The following is a 17,675-nucleotide window of genomic DNA, read 5'->3' on the forward strand; positions in this document are numbered from 1 at the left end:
AAAGGACTATAATGTATCACTGCCAACTTCTGCATTTATTATATATACATTTAAGAGCAACGTGTATCTTGATTTATTCCTAATTCAACTGTATTTTATACCAAAGTATCAAATGCATGATACATCTCACTGAGAATTAACCTTCTCTTGGATCTATACATACAAAGCACAAGAATAATGAAAAATATAAAATATATCGTAGCACTTTTCACGGAGCAGTCTTAAATTTATTCCTGCTCTCCACTGGGCACCTGCTTTTTCTGTTTCCTCGTTAACCTCTTAACCTGCTTTGTGGTTGCCTTTTTTGTCTTAGCCCTCCCTTTCTTATGTTTCGCGATCTTTCTCCTATTCATCCATATCGGATAATTCCCATACTGATCACGCATCGTTTTCTTATTATACACCCTCTTGCCATCTTCTTCCATTTTCTCTTCGGTTGTAGCTGGTACATCGTTCGTTTCCGCAGCATCGTTTACAGACTTGGGATCGATCACTGCATAACAGACAAGTATTAATTACTCCTCTCATCACCGCATCATGCTCCACATTATCCGACATGCCAAACTTAATTTACCCGTAGCAATCTTTGACAATTCAGCCATTTCGACATCGCCCGTAGAGTTCCCATCCAGGCCTAGAGTTTTCTTCAACCTCTCCAACTCTTTCGCTCCATATCGTTCTCGCTTCACAGCTTTGCACTTTCTCCTCCATTTACTGCGAATTGATTTGGCCATCTCCGACTTTTCTGTTTGAACAGAATAAAAATTGAATACCCAGGGTTAAGCGTCCCCGACATAACCTCGAAACATTTCTTATTAGCATCAAAACATACGTGCATGCACTGTACAGAAAAATAATTCACACTTAAATGAGCTTTATTATCCTTACCTTTATACTCCCACAGGAATTAACGCAGTATAATTAATTAATAATCAATTACTGAAAGATATCGCACACGTGTTTTCACGTGCAACAATCACGCTTATCTCTGGTTTTACAAGTTGGACCTGAAATACCACTGAAATACCATCACTGACAGAGTGAGTAGAATCGGCAACGAACTTCACAGAGTCTCTGTAAGATGCCGCCACCATAGGAAGAAAATTTGAATCTGCAGACCGACGTTGCAACGCGTCGGCGTCATTGATGACTTATCATCATTACAATTCCGCCGGATCCATGACCTATTCAACGTAAATGACGCTTTCCGCTATCAGAGGTTATCATTCCATCAACCTAGAGTGCTTCAACCGTCTCCAGATTGCATCGATCCGTGTGAGAAAATGATATCCTGGATAAACCGAGACCATGACCCGCGCCATTACAAGTCAGGCTACCCCTCCATTATCTCTCTTCATTTATTATCATCAGTTATTACTGCGCTCGACCCAAGATGTAAAAACATATTCAGAAGGTTCGCAAAATCCGTATTCCCGATTGATCTTATCTGCCTTCTAATAATAAAAATGATGCAGGTGTTAACGATGCACTTGGCCGGTGCCTGACGAGAACCCCATCGTGCCGACATTCATCGCGATAGCAGCCAAGCGTTTCCCCAGGGGCAATAAAATGGCGGATTTTGCGAGAACTTTGTCAATTAGATCCACGAATTTCAGGTACGGGTCAGGCAAGCCGGCGATAAAGTAAAAGAGCGAACTGGCATTTTACGTGATTCCATGAAATTACAGATACGCCTTCCGAGGACGAGAGCGGCCGTGCCGAGTGCGCAGTAATCACCGGAATTATCTCTTATCTCTATCGAATCAGGAAAGATTACCGCCAAGTAACTCATAAATGTAGTCTCATCAGTTTACGCAAACAAACCGAAGACCGTCAACAGTCAACGTAAGTGCATCCTTCACACCCTTTTAATGTCACTTAAGATTCATTACCTCGGGACTTAAACAAATAATAATTCCCCGAAATCTTGGAAATATTTTTCCTAATGTATTGCGATTCCAGGACATGCTTGCGGTGACGCGTGATAAGAGAAAGGATACCTAGAATCGGGAAGCGAAGATGCCGCACCGATTGCTTTATCACCTGCCTTATCAGAGACTTTATATTTCCGACGGGGTAGTAAAGGAGATAGAGTCTCGGCTTTGAAAGGACTAGAGAATCATCGGACTGCAACGCGATAATTCTTATTACCGTCGTGACATAGGCGAGTGCGCGAACACGTGCTACTTACGAGGCCGATTAGTTCCGGCAGGGAATAGGTATGTAAATTAGTGCACGCGATAACGCGACTTTCAAAACACCTGATACTGCCCCCTGGCAGAGTATAAGCGAACTTTTAGGCTTTGACTAGATAGACAAGCGTAGAAACGAGAGCACTGACGCCAGAATTTACAAGAGTCAATTAAAAGCGATTAGAGCCGATTAAAGTGGCAGACTTTCGTCCCATGGGACCGAGTATGGGGGAAGGATGGTTCGCGACATCGCCGGGTCAATTCATCCTTAACATCGCAGCCTTTAATGCATCCGGGAGTCCATTTCAACGTCCTCGAGTAGCTAAATTGTCATTCGCGTTGCCAGTCCGAAAGAAACACTCGAGACGTCGAGGCATGTACTTAGAGGCCATCGCTCGCGGTTAAGCAGACTTTTAAGGCTTTTAAGGCTTTTAAGGCTTTCAGGGGGCTTTTAGGCTTTTAGGCTAGCTTTTATTCCAATTTCTAGTCGAGCCTATAGACAAGCTATCAAGCTGGAAAAGTGACCGCCACCGTTTCGTTCCAGGGCCCGCGTCATGACATCACCAGAGGACCCCAACGAGTCGATCTTCGACCTCTCCGAGGAATCCGACGACCAGGACGATGGGTAATCAATCTATCACTATTCAATAGATTTGCATCGGTCGTACCCTCGAGTTGAGGTATAAAGCACCGAGGCGACTGGATTCATTCTAAACGAGATAGAAAAATCCCAACCAGGTCCATTATTCATACCGAAGGGGAGACCAAGCAACCTCGCGTAATTATGTATACGTTACTTCTTCCATTATTATAATTTCATAATTGCGTGCATGTGTCAGTGCCGTTAGGGCAGATAGTAGATGCTTAACAGCGTTATAGTCATGCTCGGCTCGTGTAGCGTTCCTCGAGGTGAGCGCGCGCTGCTTTCACCGATACGGATCTGCCCGACTCTCGGCAGCAAAGAGTCTATCAACGTTTACCCGACATTATGCCTCGGCGTTAACTCGAAACAGACATAAACCCGAGTTCGATCAGGAAAACCGGTCGCGAATGCGAGATTCCAGAAGAAAGCAAAAGTCAAGAAGCAAGCGCGCGCTTCTTCTGACCGATTTTCCCGGGGCGTCTCTTCGCTCTCCTCTTTCGGTCCTCTTCGAGAAAGCGGTGGATCTTTTTCTCGCGATCCATCGATTATCGTGTCATGGAAGCACTCGAAAATCTTGACGATAACGCAAGGAAAAAAATCCAGTGCCTTGGGCCCAAAAGTGATAGTGATTTCGTATGCACCGCGGTGCATCCGGCGTCCCTCGGATGCAGTTATCTCATTTCTCAATGGCATCGGCACCGATGTCAATGTCATCGATTAACCGGGTCGTGCTCGGACGGCTGTCGGGTGCGTAATGAGCTCCACCTACGTGGACTGACACGTTAAATCGAGTCGGGGTATCGAGTTTGAAGATGCATCGTTATAGTCGTCGACTGCAGATGACTGCAGGCGCGGATGCAAGTGCATTCTTCCGCGGGCGGTCAACGAGGGCCGGGATCGCTATTTCGGGGCAGACGTACAAATTGCGACCGGCAATATAAATTTCCCCTGGAAAGGCTCGGCTTCTCTCGCTCCCTTTTTATCCTGGCCCTTCTCGCAAAAATAACCTCCTATTTTAACGCCGCGTCGTTCGCGCTCCCGGGAGCGTCATAATTCTCGAGGAGTGCATCGCGACGACGTCCTCGGTCCAGGGATTGTGACGCATCTCTTTTATCTCCGCACCAGGTAATTCGGCCTTGATTGCGATCCCCTATTTTCTTATCGCAGCCCTTTTCGCAAAAATAAAAATCCTTTTTTAACGCCGCGTTCTTTGCACTCAAGGGAGCGTCATCATTTTCGAAAAGTGCATCGCGACGACGTCCTCGGTCCAGAGATTGTGACGCATCCCTTTTACTGCTGCACCAGGTATTACTGCTCGGCCTTAATCGCGATCCTCTATTTTCATTTCCGGTAGATATTAAAAAAAAGGTAAAAGAAAAAAAACTTGTAACGATTTTGAATGACGTTTCCGACAGTGCCAGGCAGCGTTTCGTGCCATTTCCAAGGCCAGAGTAGGTAATGTCGGCTTTCAAGGAAATTAATAGGCCCGTTACGAAGCTTTCCGCCGAGGAGAAATTCCGTTTGCGGGGCAATCCTGTCGTTAGTGCGAGTAATAACAATATCGGTTACGAGGTGCACTATTTACACGCGATGCACCGGCTTCGCCCAGTAACCTACATAGCCCGATCGATCAGTGGAAAATTTGACCGAAAGAGAGTGGATACCTCTACATATATATATACACACTATGCATAGTTTTTAGAGGCGTGTACTCAGTCACGATTAATCCCGGGGCGATCAATCACGCTTAATCGTCTCCCCATCGATTCCAATAACCGGAGGCACGGGTTAGCGAAAACGAGAACGACTCCCAATTTTGCGAAACTGCCGTGCTATCACCGGTGATCCTACTTTCCCTTTAAACGAATTATTAAGATTAACCCTTGCACAGAAATGAAAATATCACAAACATATTTTTATAAATTCTCTCTTCAAGGAAAGATTCTGAATTCTTTTTTTTTTTTTCTCTTTTTCATCATCATAGATGATCTTGAAGTATGCAAGATCAAGCATACAAAATTCTGAGTTATGGTGTAGAAATTATGAATTTTTTTTTTTTATTAGTGGTTAACTTTATCGTTTATAATTTATATTAACGTTCAGTTTAGTGGTATTCGTGACCATGGAGATGTTCGATAAACAAGATCGCTCTGTTTCTCAGGGAGGTTAATGGCTCTGTCGGCTCTTCTTGCCTCCTGGACACAAAGCCGTTTCGCGCCGAGCCGGATGGGAAGAGCGAACCTGTGGCGAGTTTAACGAGCGATTTCGTGCCTTTGTAACGAGCCACGAGAGCTCCCTGCCCAACGGCGAAAGTCCTCCCGGCTTCGAAAAAGCGAAAGGTGCGCCGCCTGGCTCCGATTTAAATACAATCACCTTGCCGCGACAGGTGCATTGGTAATTGGCGCCGGTAATACGCCGTTTTCGTTACGCGCTACTGGCCGATATTATTTTTCCGCGTTGCATTTCCGCGGAGGGTTTCGAGGCAACGCGGGTTCCTTGACCTGTCTTCGATCTTCGTTACACTGATTAAAAAAAAAAACCGGCGGAAATTTGCATACATTTTGGCACACCCAGTAACCGAAGTCCCGCATAAAAATTCGCGCAATGAAAAAAAAATTACAAATTAGCACGTGTATATAAATACACGTAACCTGGTAGACCACGTGATTTTACTGCAATTGATGGCGACGTCGAAATAACCAATGATTGTCTCCGTAAATTTACTTGGGGATTTTTATCAGTGCACTTTGGGTTTCTTTTTAAACGTTCAGTTTACTTGAAAAATGACGTTTCGTATTTTACGCGGCATGGAATAATGGGGAATTCATGGGGAAATTTATTTTCTTAGCCCGTTCAGCGGTTTAGCGGCGTTTGACGGAGGCTGACCTATCGATGCACCGCGATGCACCGCGATGCACCGTGGTGCGCCGCGCCTACCTATCTCAAGCGTACGTGCACTCGACCCCTGTCGACTTTTAACATCGACTCTCATTTATGGACGAGCGTTTGGAACGAAGAAACCGCGGCTGACCTTTTCCAACTGCGCCGATTGCATCCGGAATTCTCACGCCTGCACTTGCATTCGCGCGTGTGACTTGCATCGCGACTCGGCGAGCATTTACGGACAAAAGTAACGCGCGATTAAGTGGGGAACGGAGGGTAACAAGAATAATGGGATTGCGCAAGAGCTAATAAAAGTAACAGGGACTAATGGCGGCCCGTAATTTGCCGGGCGGAATTATTTAAACAGCTGCGATCAGCTGTTTTTTTATCCGCCTCGAATTACCCTACGTGTCGCGGCAGGAGAAAATCGAGCGACGCTGCATCGGCGGAAATTCCGCCACGTGTCGGCACTTTTGTCAAGCAGAAGTGTCAATTAACTCCCGACACGAGGCCCCTGGTACACGATAGCTAATCGATGGATCTGGATCGATCGGAAGTCGATGACACGCGAGCTGAATATTCCATAGCTAATTCCGAGCCAGAATAATTAACACCGATCTGTTGACCCACAAGTGCCATCGAGAGCTGGAATTTTGAGTACTCGTTCATATGGACTCAACAAGACTCGACATACCGCGCAAATATCTTACATATCGATAAGCGCGAAATGATAAGAGCGATGATATACGATTATACTCGGCCCCTTATCGCGGTTCGAAGAGCGATTCGGAATCTCTTAAGGGGACATGAAATCTCATTCTACGTATATCCAAATGTGAAAATATAAAACTTTTCTCTGAACTTAATTAAATAAATTACGCTGATGGAATAATGAGATGGCTGTTCAGGAAAGGACTGTCTCTTATCAGCTGGGCGTGGCCTCGAATCGGCCGACAGGAATCGAGGTCGGCCTCTGATTGTAAGGGAGTGTCTCTAATCAGTTGATTATCGGGCTAGTCGAACAATAAGGCCCTATCAGGGATTTAAGTTAATAACGGAAGGCCAGGAAACGTTCGCCTGGCTTATCACTGAGAACCCTTCATCGAGGAGCGTGATGATTAATATTTTAAGCCGATGAGTAATTTTTGCCAAAGTCTATGAATCATTTTTAGGAGTGTCACGACCAGTGTCACGTGTCGACATTAATTTTCCGTGAAATTAATAAATATTTGTTAATCGAGCGAGATGACAGGAACTCGTTTCGTGCTGCAGGTGCACCCCTGACCCTGAGCCAAGGCGAAGCTCTACGTCGACCGTTCGATCGCGTATCGCATTTAAGTGACGTAAGATCGTCGTTACCACTCCGAGCCGGGTACTTTCGATTCCCCGAGTACGTGGCGAATAGTCGATACGGGTAGCCAGTCGGAAATCGTCGTTTCTGCGGCTTTCTTCCGCCTAAATCGTGCGGTGCGTCATTAAAGGCAGCAAACACGTGACTTGCACTCAAAGGTACGCATCCAAGTTAAGAGTGAAGTCGTGTTCCACGCCCTTCCCCGGTTTGTCAAGACCCGAGGTCGAGTCACCTGGGATTCCGGAGTCCATTGTCAAGGCAGGTAGTCGAAGGAACGATATCCCACCATGAAGTCCCATAAAAAGGGGCCCAAAAAAATACCAACCTGCGCCATTACTCAAGGCCCGAGAGTCTTCGAGTCGCCCTTCCCTCTCTAGGGAGCCCTCAGAGAGGAAAACACGTCGAGTAAAAGTTGTCGAGAACGACCCCAGGAACATTTTTTGTCCGACACATTTTTCCGTGTCTCGATGGGATCAACCTGGCAACCCGCGCGGAAACCCCGCGTTAGAAAGTCCCAGGCTCGCCTGGACTTCTCGCTAGTTTTCCGGCGCACCGGTGCGTGCTGGGAGGAACTTCCCGGGGGAGAAAATCCGCGGGAGGATCTTCGGAATCGGTTTTGTCCGGGACACTTTTCCACGGCACGCACGGTTGGTCCTCTAATTGGCGACATATCCTGCAATTACGCCCCGGGTATCCGCGCCGCCATTAGGCGCGGTTAGCGCTCGTATTTTTAGCCTTTTTATCGCTCAGCGGGGTTTTTCTGCGTAGGACCTTACGACATGTCCTCCTGTACACCTTGTACCACTGTATAGTCCGGTCGTACTGTATAGAGGTGCAGAGTGCGCAGGACACGCGGCGTTCGGCAGTGCCGCGCACCTTGGGCGCGCACGAGGTCGGGCGGCCACGCCGCTGCAGGCCGCTCCACGCCGTCCTATGCAGTTGCAGGCCGCAGTACGATACGGTCGATAGTCGAGTCGACTTGGCCAATACCCGAGGAACCTCGTCTTCCAGATTCCCTCGGTGCCTACTCGCTCCATCCCAGGAAAATCTTCGGTAAAAAATTCCTTCCACTTCCGTCTTCTCTCTTCTGTCCGCCACTTTATCACCAATCTCGCGTTAAGGTAGTCCCGAAGAAATTGAAGTGTCGGTGCCCTGATTCGCGGGTGTCCCTTTGTGTCCGTGCCCAGAAATTCGAGAAGAAAACGGGGGCCAGGTTTCTTGTGAAACTCTGAGTCGAGCCCATAGGCCGGATTTAGAAAGGCAGTGATAAGGCCATGAGGAGCGCAATGCCCAGGCCAGGAGACGCGAGACGAGCTATCGATTCGAGGATGGCTCGCAGTTCTCCTCCAACCAGTCCCTAGACTGGGATAAATTCAAGATCGGCCAAGAAATCCCTCGTTTACGGCCTCCACGGCCCCGGACTGCCCTTATCGATTGGCCTTCTCCCTCTTCAAGGGGCAATGGCCTCCAAACCGGCAAGGTCTTATTCCGTGAGGTAAGGCGACCTTATTGCTTCGCAAATTCCGTAAAACCCGGTAAATCGAGAGAGAAAATGGAATGATTCTTTCTCTCACCTCATAACACTGAAAACCAAAAAAAAAAAAGATTCAAAATATCTGGCATATTTTTTTCAATGGTGCCAAAGAAATATATTAATTAGAAGAATAATTATTTCACTTGAATTATTCCAGATGATATGAGATAAATAATTATCCTTTGAATTAATAATGTATTTCTTTGGTTCGATGGATTATTTTTCTTGTGTGTGTGTGGAGTTGTAGGAGTCGATTCTTGGAATTCGACAATTATCGGATAATTACCCGTTGTTTAAGAGTTACGTACTTTTCTTCCTTATTAACGGAGGCATTGTTCGTTTCCTGCTCCTCGATTTCAATCTCTGCTCATTGACGTTTCTTCGAAATTTTAAGGGTCTTCCTGTATATGTTATCATCGCGTGATAAGGTGTTCTCGAGGTTACCGGATGTATCCGAGCGGATAAGAGATCGTCCTTCGTTTCGCGGCGGAAATCGTTCTGCTCGACGGAGTCGGACTCTATCAACAAATAGTAATAATAAGAAGGAGGTAATAATGATAATGACGATGATTCCACGGCGAAAGAAATCGCCTTGTCTTCGATCCGCGTGACCGGGCGAGAATAAAAATGAAAATGGGATTTTTTTTTTTACATTTTCTTCACTTTTACATTCGAAATCCTTACATCTCGAAATTTGCATTTGTGCACGCAGTGAGGAGAATATCGCTCGACTGGGATTGATTATAAATTGTTCGTTAATTTTTTACCAAGTCGGGAGTTGTCGATATTTTCTAGGATTACGACCTGGCGTAAATACTGTTGCTCGTCTCTCCGTGGCGCACCATTGACGAACAAAGCAATCGATATGTATTGTGTCGTCACTGTCGGGGGATTACGTAAGGGTACAAGTGCGAGAATGTGCCGCTTCACTTATGTATGTGGCGAGTGAAATCCAATCCTTTGACGAGAAACTTGCGACACGATAGGTGGGTAAAAATCGGCCGGTCGGAATGCATAGGAAACATTGGAGTGCATAAAAATCGGGCCAGGAATTGAATTACCTCGCCAAGGGTGCGACGGTAATCGCAAAAGCTCGCCTAACCCAGAATAATAACCCCAGGGTAGGAGGTTAAATTAATGAGACGTGTCTACTAATATTCTTTTCATATAGAAAATAATTTCATATAACAAAATAACAAAGAATTGTACTATTTTACATGAATCGAAAGTCCAACCGAGCGCGACCTCCGTCTCGACATTGGTCGTCGGGTCACTCGTGTAATCAATAACCGATTGGCGAAGGCATCCGATCGAGCGTATCGTATCTCGTTGCCGTATCGATGTATCGACGCCGGGCGTCGCTTAACAGCAGGCCTTCGACTTTTCCTAGGTGGTCGTAACGCGAGGTATGGAATTACGAGCCGAGCAGTCTCGAGGGCCGCCATGGCCACGGCCTAAAGTCGAGACACGGCTCCAGACAGGGGATTGTTTTCCCGCCGACGATCGTGAGTTACGGCTTTCCCTGCCGTGTAGGCTGCATAAACGTCGCAAGTAAATTCGCATGACGAGAGCCGGAGGTCGGGGCGGCACCTACCTTCGCGGTGGGCTCGCACTTCTTCGAGGACGCTGGATGGATCCTGAAAGAAAGAGAAGAAAAGCTAGAAAAAAAAAAAGAAGGAATAATAACAAGAGGAGCCGGGTCTCAAGTTCGCCTCGTTAGAATACCAGCTCCCAACGAGGTTTGCGTAACGCCTAATTATCGGCTGTTAGAGCCCGCTACCTCCCGGTCGGTACCCTAGTTACAGGACAGAAGACCGCCTGTTCGCCTCCTAGAACCGCTATGTCTAAAAACCGGGAGAATTCAGACATTTCATATTTAAGTTCAATTTTTTACCTACTTAATAGCGATACTTCATCCGAGATAGGGCTCTCGGTACCTAGGAAGAGGTCTCTCGGAGAGTCTGCGATGTTCCCGGCAATTAGCGTGCGCGATATGCTCGGCGCGCACGCTGCGGCTATCTGGCACGTGCTTTCGCATCTCACGCTCTCTCGCTCTCACCTGGCAGACCCGCATCGCCGGCTCCTCCCTCCGCGCGCTCCCGCGACCCCGAGCGCTCTGGCGCTCTCTCGCGCTCCCGCCCTTATATACTCCCGCGCCCCCTCCCCCGCCCCGCGCGTCACCCACGCGCAGCGCGGGCTCTCCGTCTCCCTCGCTCCCCCGGACTCCCGCATAGCCCGCTCTCTCTTCCTCCGCTGCTTCTCTCGCGCACGTGGGGCCCGGCGCACGTTCCGCACGCCGCCACGGATGGTCTCCGCTCGCGAAGATGCCGTGCCGTTCCGCCGCGGTGATCCCGGTCAGCCAGGATAGCGGGACTCGAGCACTGGTCATCGCGACCGGAAGACCCCCTGGGAACCGGGAAGAGGGCACCCCCTGATTCGCCGCTTCCGGCTTCCTACAAGATAGGAATTTTCGCTTCCGGGTCCCCGATGATTATTATTAAATGTCATTAAATAATGGCATCGCTGCTCGGTAACATTTTCTTTATTACCCTCGAGGATCTTCCGCGCTTTTTATATCAACTTGAGCTTTAAAGGGATTTCTTTTTCTATTTTTCTCTTCCTGGCGCTTCTTTTCTTCACGTGTCGTTTAGCATCGTCATGGCCGTCATGACGGTTCGAGAGCGCCTCGAAACGCCCGTTCTCCAGCCGACTGTCCCGCGACCGCACGCGGTCGAGCTCTCGGCGAGCAATGCCGAGTAACGGCTAATCGGCCACCTCTCCTCTCCAGAAGACGAGCGTCCGCTCGAGTGACCGACTACGAGCCGGTCGGCGCCAGTTCCGAGCGTTTCCGCGCCCGGTGAGGCGAGCCTCTCCAGGACCGCGACCGAGTCGTTCTCCAAAATGGAGTCCCGCGGGCCCCGACGGCCCCAGTGCTCTAAAAATAATGTCAAATGTCCGCCATTCTGAGTGGTTATCAATATTTATCGATACGTCACGAGGGACGCGCAACCCAAGCCTGGGGAATGAATTTTCCAAGTCGGTTAAGACGTTCTCCAAAATGGCGGCCAAAAGAAAATGAAATGAAATATCCTGGAATTAAATGGGCGGGCATAAGAAATTTCTTACGATTCATTGAAATCCGTTGGGATTCTTTGCGATTCGCTGCGAGTGATGTGCAATTGAAATTATTGGAAATTCAATCTTGGGTCATGAACCCGGCGTTCTCCAAAATGGACACCTAGAGCGTCGTGGGTATTTGAGACGTTAGGTGCGAGTTGTTCAGTGGATCGGTGGTCCTGGATCCATATTTTCTGATTTACTCGGACTCCGGTCATCTCGCGGGGAGTTTGCGGTGATTCCGGTGCGGCTCGCCGGCGGAGAAATCGAGACGCTCGAGTGCCCCGTGATTTGGGCCAACGAAGAAGCCGTGCTTTTTCGGAGCGCACTCGGCCGAGACTGCGCTCGATAATCGCGGAGTCGCCGAAGACGCGCAGAAACATTCCGCATCCAGTGGCCGGTGCGTAAAAGAGGGATCGATATGTCAAGGGCACCCAGGAAGCCGTTTTTTTCTTCCAGACCGGTTAGGGATTAAAATGAATTCCCACGTTGCAAAATGGGATTAGGTCTGATTTTACTTTTAGCTAAAGAATTAAAAATGATTACCTTCGACTGGTAGGGCTTAAAGAGTACTCCCGCGTAATGTTGCAAAGTGCGATTCAGTCGAATCGAAACCGAGGAAAAACAGGAGGTGCGACTTAATCTCCAGCGACAAGGAAGTAAAAGTTAATGCCTCTCATCGGCGGTGAAACCGACGCCGTCCGACCAGTCGGCGGCATCTCGTTAAGCGGGCTTTCTTAAACGATTTAATCGATCCAATCGATCCAATCGAGGAATTAATTGAGAGATCCTCGAGGAAGTAGGGTTCTCCAGGGTCTCGGGTTTCCAGGTCGCCGAGGATCGGGGGTCCGCTGTCGCAGTCGCTGGCGATGATCCCGCCGACGATGCACGGCCACGAGTTCAACCAGCCCCTCTCGAGGGTGGTGATGGTGAGGAAGACGGACCAACGGACCTTCAGCAAGGGCAAGAGAGGTGGAGAACCCCTCCTGGAGACGGTCACGAGGGAGACGGTGGAGCTTTTCAATGGGGGGCGTCCCGAGAGGAAGTACACCTCCGAGACCAGGGACATCGTCACCCCCAAGTCCACCAGGTGGGGCAGGGCCCTCCTAGAAAGACCTTAAGTTAGAACTTAGAACCTAGAACCGTACTTACACGTGCGTTCACGTACCCACGTAAGCCCTTAACCTTATAGTATGCCCTCGCTCAACATAAGCGGGACGAAAAAGAAGGCAGTCGGCTTTGTCGACCAATTGTCGCCTGAAAGGTACCTAGAGAGCTGCAGACCTCTTTACTCATTACCTTCGCCTTGAAAAAGCTTCGCCCTGAGTTAGAATCACTGGTAAAAATCGAGATAAATTTACATACACTTTTAAACCCTAAAGCTTCACATAGAAACACATTAAACGATACCGGATACCGAATGCGATGTTACAGAGAGGTTCTAATTATCCTGCAATTTGTCCCGGCACAATGATCGAGTATGTAAATTGACACGGGGATTTTTATCAGTGTTTATAGCAGCTTCCTTTAGTAGTACTTAGACTAGGGGAAATTCTCGACACCTAGACCCGACTAGGGGGAATATTTGGGCACCTTGGTTGCTTGGTACTCACCTGAGCCGGTAGAAATTCGAAAGTCTTGCGATGCACCTGTTACTTAGACTAGATTCTGTATATCGGCTCTAAGGTCAGCGAGATTTCACGAGACGATGTTTCAGATCCAGGACAGACTCCGCCAGGTCTAAGTCGCCCCTGACGACGTCACCAGCATCCCCTGGACCGTTTTCCAGCTCTCTTCATGGTAGTTTCCATGGGAGCCTTGGAAGCGATGGCATGTCCTGCAGCAGCGCCAGGTCCTCTTCGGCGTCGCCGGATTCCGGTCGCTTTTCGTCCTCACAGGTGTGTCCATGGACAGGTGTAAAAATGCTTAATAGACGATCGAGCTTGAATTTAGCCATTTATTGAATCTCGATGAGACAGTTGAGTGGTCCTCTCTGCCAATCAGTAGATAAGATCAATAAGTTCTCTCTGGCAATCAATAGATAAGGTCAATACCCACGTCTCGTAAGCCGTCAGTACAGGCCGACGTTATCAAGTCGGCGACAGTGCTAGCTGACAGTGATATGGGAAACCTCCGGTAAACGCGAGCGAGATTTCCCTCGGTGATAGGAGTGAACTTAGCGATAAGACACCATGAAGAGAGCCTTGCGGTCGGACAGGTTATCGGACCTGTCCGACACTCGTCGAGGACGTTGCGACACGTGGTTAAGGATGTCTTCTCTATATGTTGTAGATAGGAAAGACTGACACGCGTAAACCGTCTGTGCGCAGATCGGGACCACCGAAGGAATTCGTCAGGGTCTGCCTGGAAACCCACAACCTGTACCGTGCTCGCCATGGAGTGCCACCCCTGCGACTCAGCAAGCAGGTTTGACATTTGACCTCGACCAGGCCACTGGTACCAGACGGCACCATCCAAGTCGTGATACCAGAGCGGGAATATAAATATGTATATCGATTTTAGCTCTGTAAGACTAGTCAGGAGTGGGCCAGCATCCTGGCCACCAAGGGTAGATTAGAGCACAGGGCGAACACCGACTACGGGGAGAACCTCTACTGCATGTGGAGCTCGAACCCAAAGACGATAGTCAGCGGTGAAGAGCCCGTCAACGAGTGGTACGTCCTTCTAATTAGGAGGTTTAATTAAAAAATAACAAATGAAAAAAGTGGAAGACACTCGCTCCGATTCTGGGAGATCGACGTGGAGGTTGGAAAGGAAGAGACCTTGAAGAGATCGATCGGTGCGGAATGATTTTTAGATTTTACCTTGACGTAGCTTTCTGTGGCAGGTATGCCGAGGAGTCTCAGCATCAGTATGGAAAGGAGCCGACGACTCTCAAAACTGGACATTTCACCCAGCTGGTCTGGAGGGACAGTAGCGAGCTGGGAGTGGGCATGGCCAAGAACAGGAATGGCGAGGTGTACGTGGTTTGCAACTACAGTCCTGCCGGGAACTTCCTGGGGAGCTTCTCCGAGAACGTGTTACCGCCTTCGGGGGTGTGTGCCAAGGAGGAGGTCAAGAGCTCCAAGGCGCCCTGTATAGACGAGCTGACGTGGCAGCAGGAGGCCCTGACCGTCCACAACGAGTACCGCAGGAGACACGCGGTACCGGACCTGAGACTGAACCTGGAACTCTGTGCAGCGGCGAAGGTAAGACCTGAGACCCTCTTCAGCAACCTCTGCTGGGTCCCGTAGTCGCTGCACCCTCAGTAGAATCTAAAGAAATCCGCCCTACCTAATTATGATAATATATTAATTAGGCTATATTAACATCGGCGTCGTCTTCCAGGCGTGGGCTTGCACCCTGCTGCACACGAACAAGCTGGTCCCACAGTCCTCGTCGCCCTACGGGGAGAACATCTACTCGATGCAGTGCTCAGACCCGAAGATGGTGGTCTCCGCCAGGGAGGTGGTCTCCAAATGGTACGCGGAAAGAAAGGAGCACAAGTTCGGAACGGAACCTAAGGTCTTGAACACGTGTAAGTCCTCGTCGAGGTACCCGAAGACTCTTCCTGACGTCTCGTCGATCGGTAGTAACTCTTCGTCATCCCTCAGGTCACTTCACCCAGATCGTCTGGAAGGGGACCAGCGAGATGGGCATCGCGATGGCCAAGAAAGACGGGACCTGCGTGGTCGTCGCATGCTATCACCCCAGGGGCAACATAGTCGGCCAGTTCGCCGAGAACGTGAAGAAGCCCCTGAAGAGCCTCTGATGAGGCCCCAGGTCGCCCTGGGACTGTCCATATTGTACCTACACGCTGTATTTACCGATACACCGCCCGGGAGAGTGTATACGAGCCGCGCACGAGCTTGATTGTAGAATAAACATTCCACGTACCTAGGATTAGGAGTACGGGGCTCATGCAATCTCTTCAGGGCCTTCTTCTACCCGGAATGACCAGAGACCCTACGGGCGCTCTCGATCTATCATTTATAATAATTTATTTATTTATAATAAACTTACTTAGCGCGGACGCGCGTAACGTGGTAACGTGATAACGTGGCGTACGTAGGTACATCCCCCTCTGCTCGATCTCGGATATATCGCGGCTCGATTTTTTCATCATTTCTCTCTTTCTCTCTATTTTTCTCGCCCTCGCGTCACGTACTGACGAATTTATTATTCAGTGGTCGGGGAGGCTTATCTCTTATGCTACGTAAGAATACAGTAATCGATGCTATCGCGAAAGTCGCGGCGGCAGCTGAAAGGATATTTCGTGCGAGAAAACGGCGAGGCGACGCCTCGCGGTGCGCGTCCTGGCGAAGATGTCCCTGAAGTGAGTGATGCCCCCGGTCAGGGTTAAAGGATATTCCCCATGTTTGATTAGTTATTTATAGGGAAGTGCCGAAGGCGGGACACCTTCCTCGCTAATATCTTAGAGCTTTAAGAAATGCCGAAGTACTCTCGGGGATATCTCGCCAGGACGCCAGAAGGAACTTGGGGTGCCTTGTGCGAACGTAGACAGGATGCATCGTGATAATGTCGAAATCGAAATCGGAAAACTGACCTAAGACTCGGCTGGATTAACCAGGAATGACGGTGCGATCCCCGGGATAGGTGTATATAAATATGTATATAATATACGTATATTGAACGTATTGCGTAGACTGTATGTATATTATATGTATTATATATGTTATATACACCCGGGGAAAGGTACTTGCGTGCAAAACAAGGGGCGAGGAAAGGATTGGTCGGGTAGAAGGGCCCTTTGTCGCCGCGTCCCGAGTCGAGCCCCGAAGAGCCCCCCGAGGAGGGCCGCCATTTTTTCGGCACGACCCCCCAATTCTTTTCTAATCGTTCTAACTTGGATTCAGCTAAAAGACTTAGGTCGCGCAATTTATTTACACCGTCCTCTGACCCGAGTCCTCGACAGGGGGGCGAGGCAGGGCACTTTCGAGTCCCTCGACCGAAATTCGGCCTGACTCGAAATCAAATCCCCATTCCTGCCTCCGTGCGCTCGCGCATGCGCATCCCCCTTCGCGAATTGACTTCGCCCCTCGGGAATTAACTTCCTATCTCATAATTCGAAGGATCAAGGTGGGATTTCGTAGTTAGCTCAATCGAAGTGGCACTAATTCTCGATAATACAGGGCTGAGTACGCGCGCGCGTCAAAGTGGGTACCGAGAGCCGTCTAATCAATTTCGACATTTCACCGAAATCTAACCGAAAATATTAGCCATTTAAATATTTAACCGGAGTTTAAGCAACAAAAGGATCGGCGATCGTAACGAGAAATTTTACTTCTCTCTAAGAAATTCTATTGCTCTCGGTACCCGCCACGACGAGGACGCGCCTACCTAACGCAAACGAATTGTCCTCCTTTATCCACGTCGAAGGAACTATTTTCTCTCTCTCTCGGCGCCTAAGATCGAGGGGGTCGGATCGATCGAGGAGAATCGGATAAATCGAAGAGACGGCGAGCCTCTGCGCACGCGCACTACGGACTCGGGGTCCATAAGCTTAAAAGGAGAGTTGACCACCAGGGATTTAAGAACCGACGCTACTGCTACATTCTCTCTCTCTCTTTCTCTCTCTCGGTGAAAATAGAAAATTACCTCTCGAAAAAATACCTCGAGCCCTCTATGTACAAAGACGCTACGTGACTCTAATTACACGCGGATTAACGTCGCGACGAGCGGCGTCGAGCTCGCGTGCGAGGAGACTTGTAAAAACTATCGGCAGCGAGCCCTCTGCGTTAAGCACGGTCTAAGCAACTCGTTAAGGTACTGGAAAATCGTAACTCGATAGAAATACGTGTAAATTGGTCAATCGGTGCATTTGGCTCGAGGCGGACTCCCCAGCCGCCCCGTCGAGATTGGAAAGTCGATTCGAGGGACACTTCCGGTCCGGATTGTCGAGAGCGAACGATAGCGCCTCGCATTTCCCGATTC

General features: G+C 49.0%; 2 protein-coding genes and 1 long non-coding RNA gene across 16 annotated transcripts; 1 reads left to right on the top strand and 2 right to left on the bottom strand.

Moving 5' to 3' along the window:
- Positions 1 to 16: 16 nt before the first annotated feature.
- On the bottom strand, positions 17 to 1,018 carry LOC105700466 (uncharacterized protein C12orf31 homolog). The gene is made up of 3 exons (XM_012426303.2): positions 889 to 1,018; positions 575 to 745; positions 17 to 493 (listed from the first exon to the last, which is right to left on the bottom strand). The coding sequence occupies exons 2-3, from the start codon at positions 732 to 734 to the stop codon at positions 228 to 230; spliced, it is 426 nt and encodes a 141-aa protein (XP_012281726.1). The 5' UTR covers positions 735 to 745; positions 889 to 1,018; the 3' UTR covers positions 17 to 227.
- Positions 1,019 to 1,697: 679 nt separating this feature from the next.
- LOC105700577 (repressed by EFG1 protein 1) lies at positions 1,698 to 15,775 on the top strand. 14 transcript variants are annotated; one of them, XM_023434518.1, is made up of 10 exons: positions 1,698 to 1,845; positions 1,963 to 2,219; positions 2,737 to 2,817; positions 12,550 to 12,810; positions 13,438 to 13,618; positions 14,013 to 14,147; positions 14,244 to 14,395; positions 14,569 to 14,929; positions 15,040 to 15,258; positions 15,335 to 15,476. In XM_023434518.1, the coding sequence occupies exons 3-9, from the start codon at positions 2,747 to 2,749 to the stop codon at positions 15,250 to 15,252; spliced, it is 1,374 nt and encodes a 457-aa protein (XP_023290286.1). In that variant the 5' UTR covers positions 1,698 to 1,845; positions 1,963 to 2,219; positions 2,737 to 2,746; the 3' UTR covers positions 15,253 to 15,258; positions 15,335 to 15,476. The 14 variants fall into 14 exon arrangements, with proteins under 14 accessions (XP_023290286.1, XP_012281963.1, XP_012281972.1 ...); XM_012426540.2 differs by having other exon boundaries at positions 1,705 to 1,845; positions 15,069 to 15,258; positions 15,335 to 15,775; XM_012426549.2 differs by lacking the exon at positions 12,550 to 12,810 and having other exon boundaries at positions 1,710 to 1,845; positions 15,069 to 15,258; positions 15,335 to 15,775.
- Positions 9,753 to 10,764, bottom strand: LOC111674369. Its single transcript, XR_002762402.1, has 2 exons — positions 10,502 to 10,764; positions 9,753 to 10,240 (listed from the first exon to the last, which is right to left on the bottom strand). It is a non-coding gene; the product is annotated as an uncharacterized LOC111674369 (long non-coding RNA).
- Positions 15,776 to 17,675: the final 1,900 nt, after the last annotated feature.

This window comes from Orussus abietinus, unplaced genomic scaffold (genome assembly GCF_000612105.2).
Source record: "Orussus abietinus isolate OABI.00-Male unplaced genomic scaffold, Oabi_2.0 scaffold2, whole genome shotgun sequence".
NCBI lineage: Eukaryota > Metazoa > Arthropoda > Insecta > Hymenoptera > Orussidae > Orussus > Orussus abietinus.

What these genes read in the sequence shown, in the direction of transcription:
- LOC105700466 (XM_012426303.2), bottom strand. Translation starts at nt 734, where the DNA reads ATGGCCAAATCAATTCGCAGTAAATGGAGGAGAAAGTGCAAAGCTGTG. An exon ending in ATTGTCAAAGATTGCTACGG is followed by an intron (nt 494 to 574) that starts GTAAATTAAGTT and finishes TCTGTTATGCAG; the next exon opens with TGATCGATCCCAAGTCTGTA.
- LOC105700577 (XM_012426540.2), top strand. Translation starts at nt 2,747, where the DNA reads ATGACATCACCAGAGGACCCCAACGAGTCGATCTTCGACCTCTCCGAG. An exon ending in GTCGCTTTTCGTCCTCACAG is followed by an intron (nt 13,619 to 14,012) that starts GTGTGTCCATGG and finishes TATATGTTGTAG; the next exon opens with ATAGGAAAGACTGACACGCG. An exon ending in CCCTGCGACTCAGCAAGCAG is followed by an intron (nt 14,148 to 14,243) that starts GTTTGACATTTG and finishes TATCGATTTTAG; the next exon opens with CTCTGTAAGACTAGTCAGGA.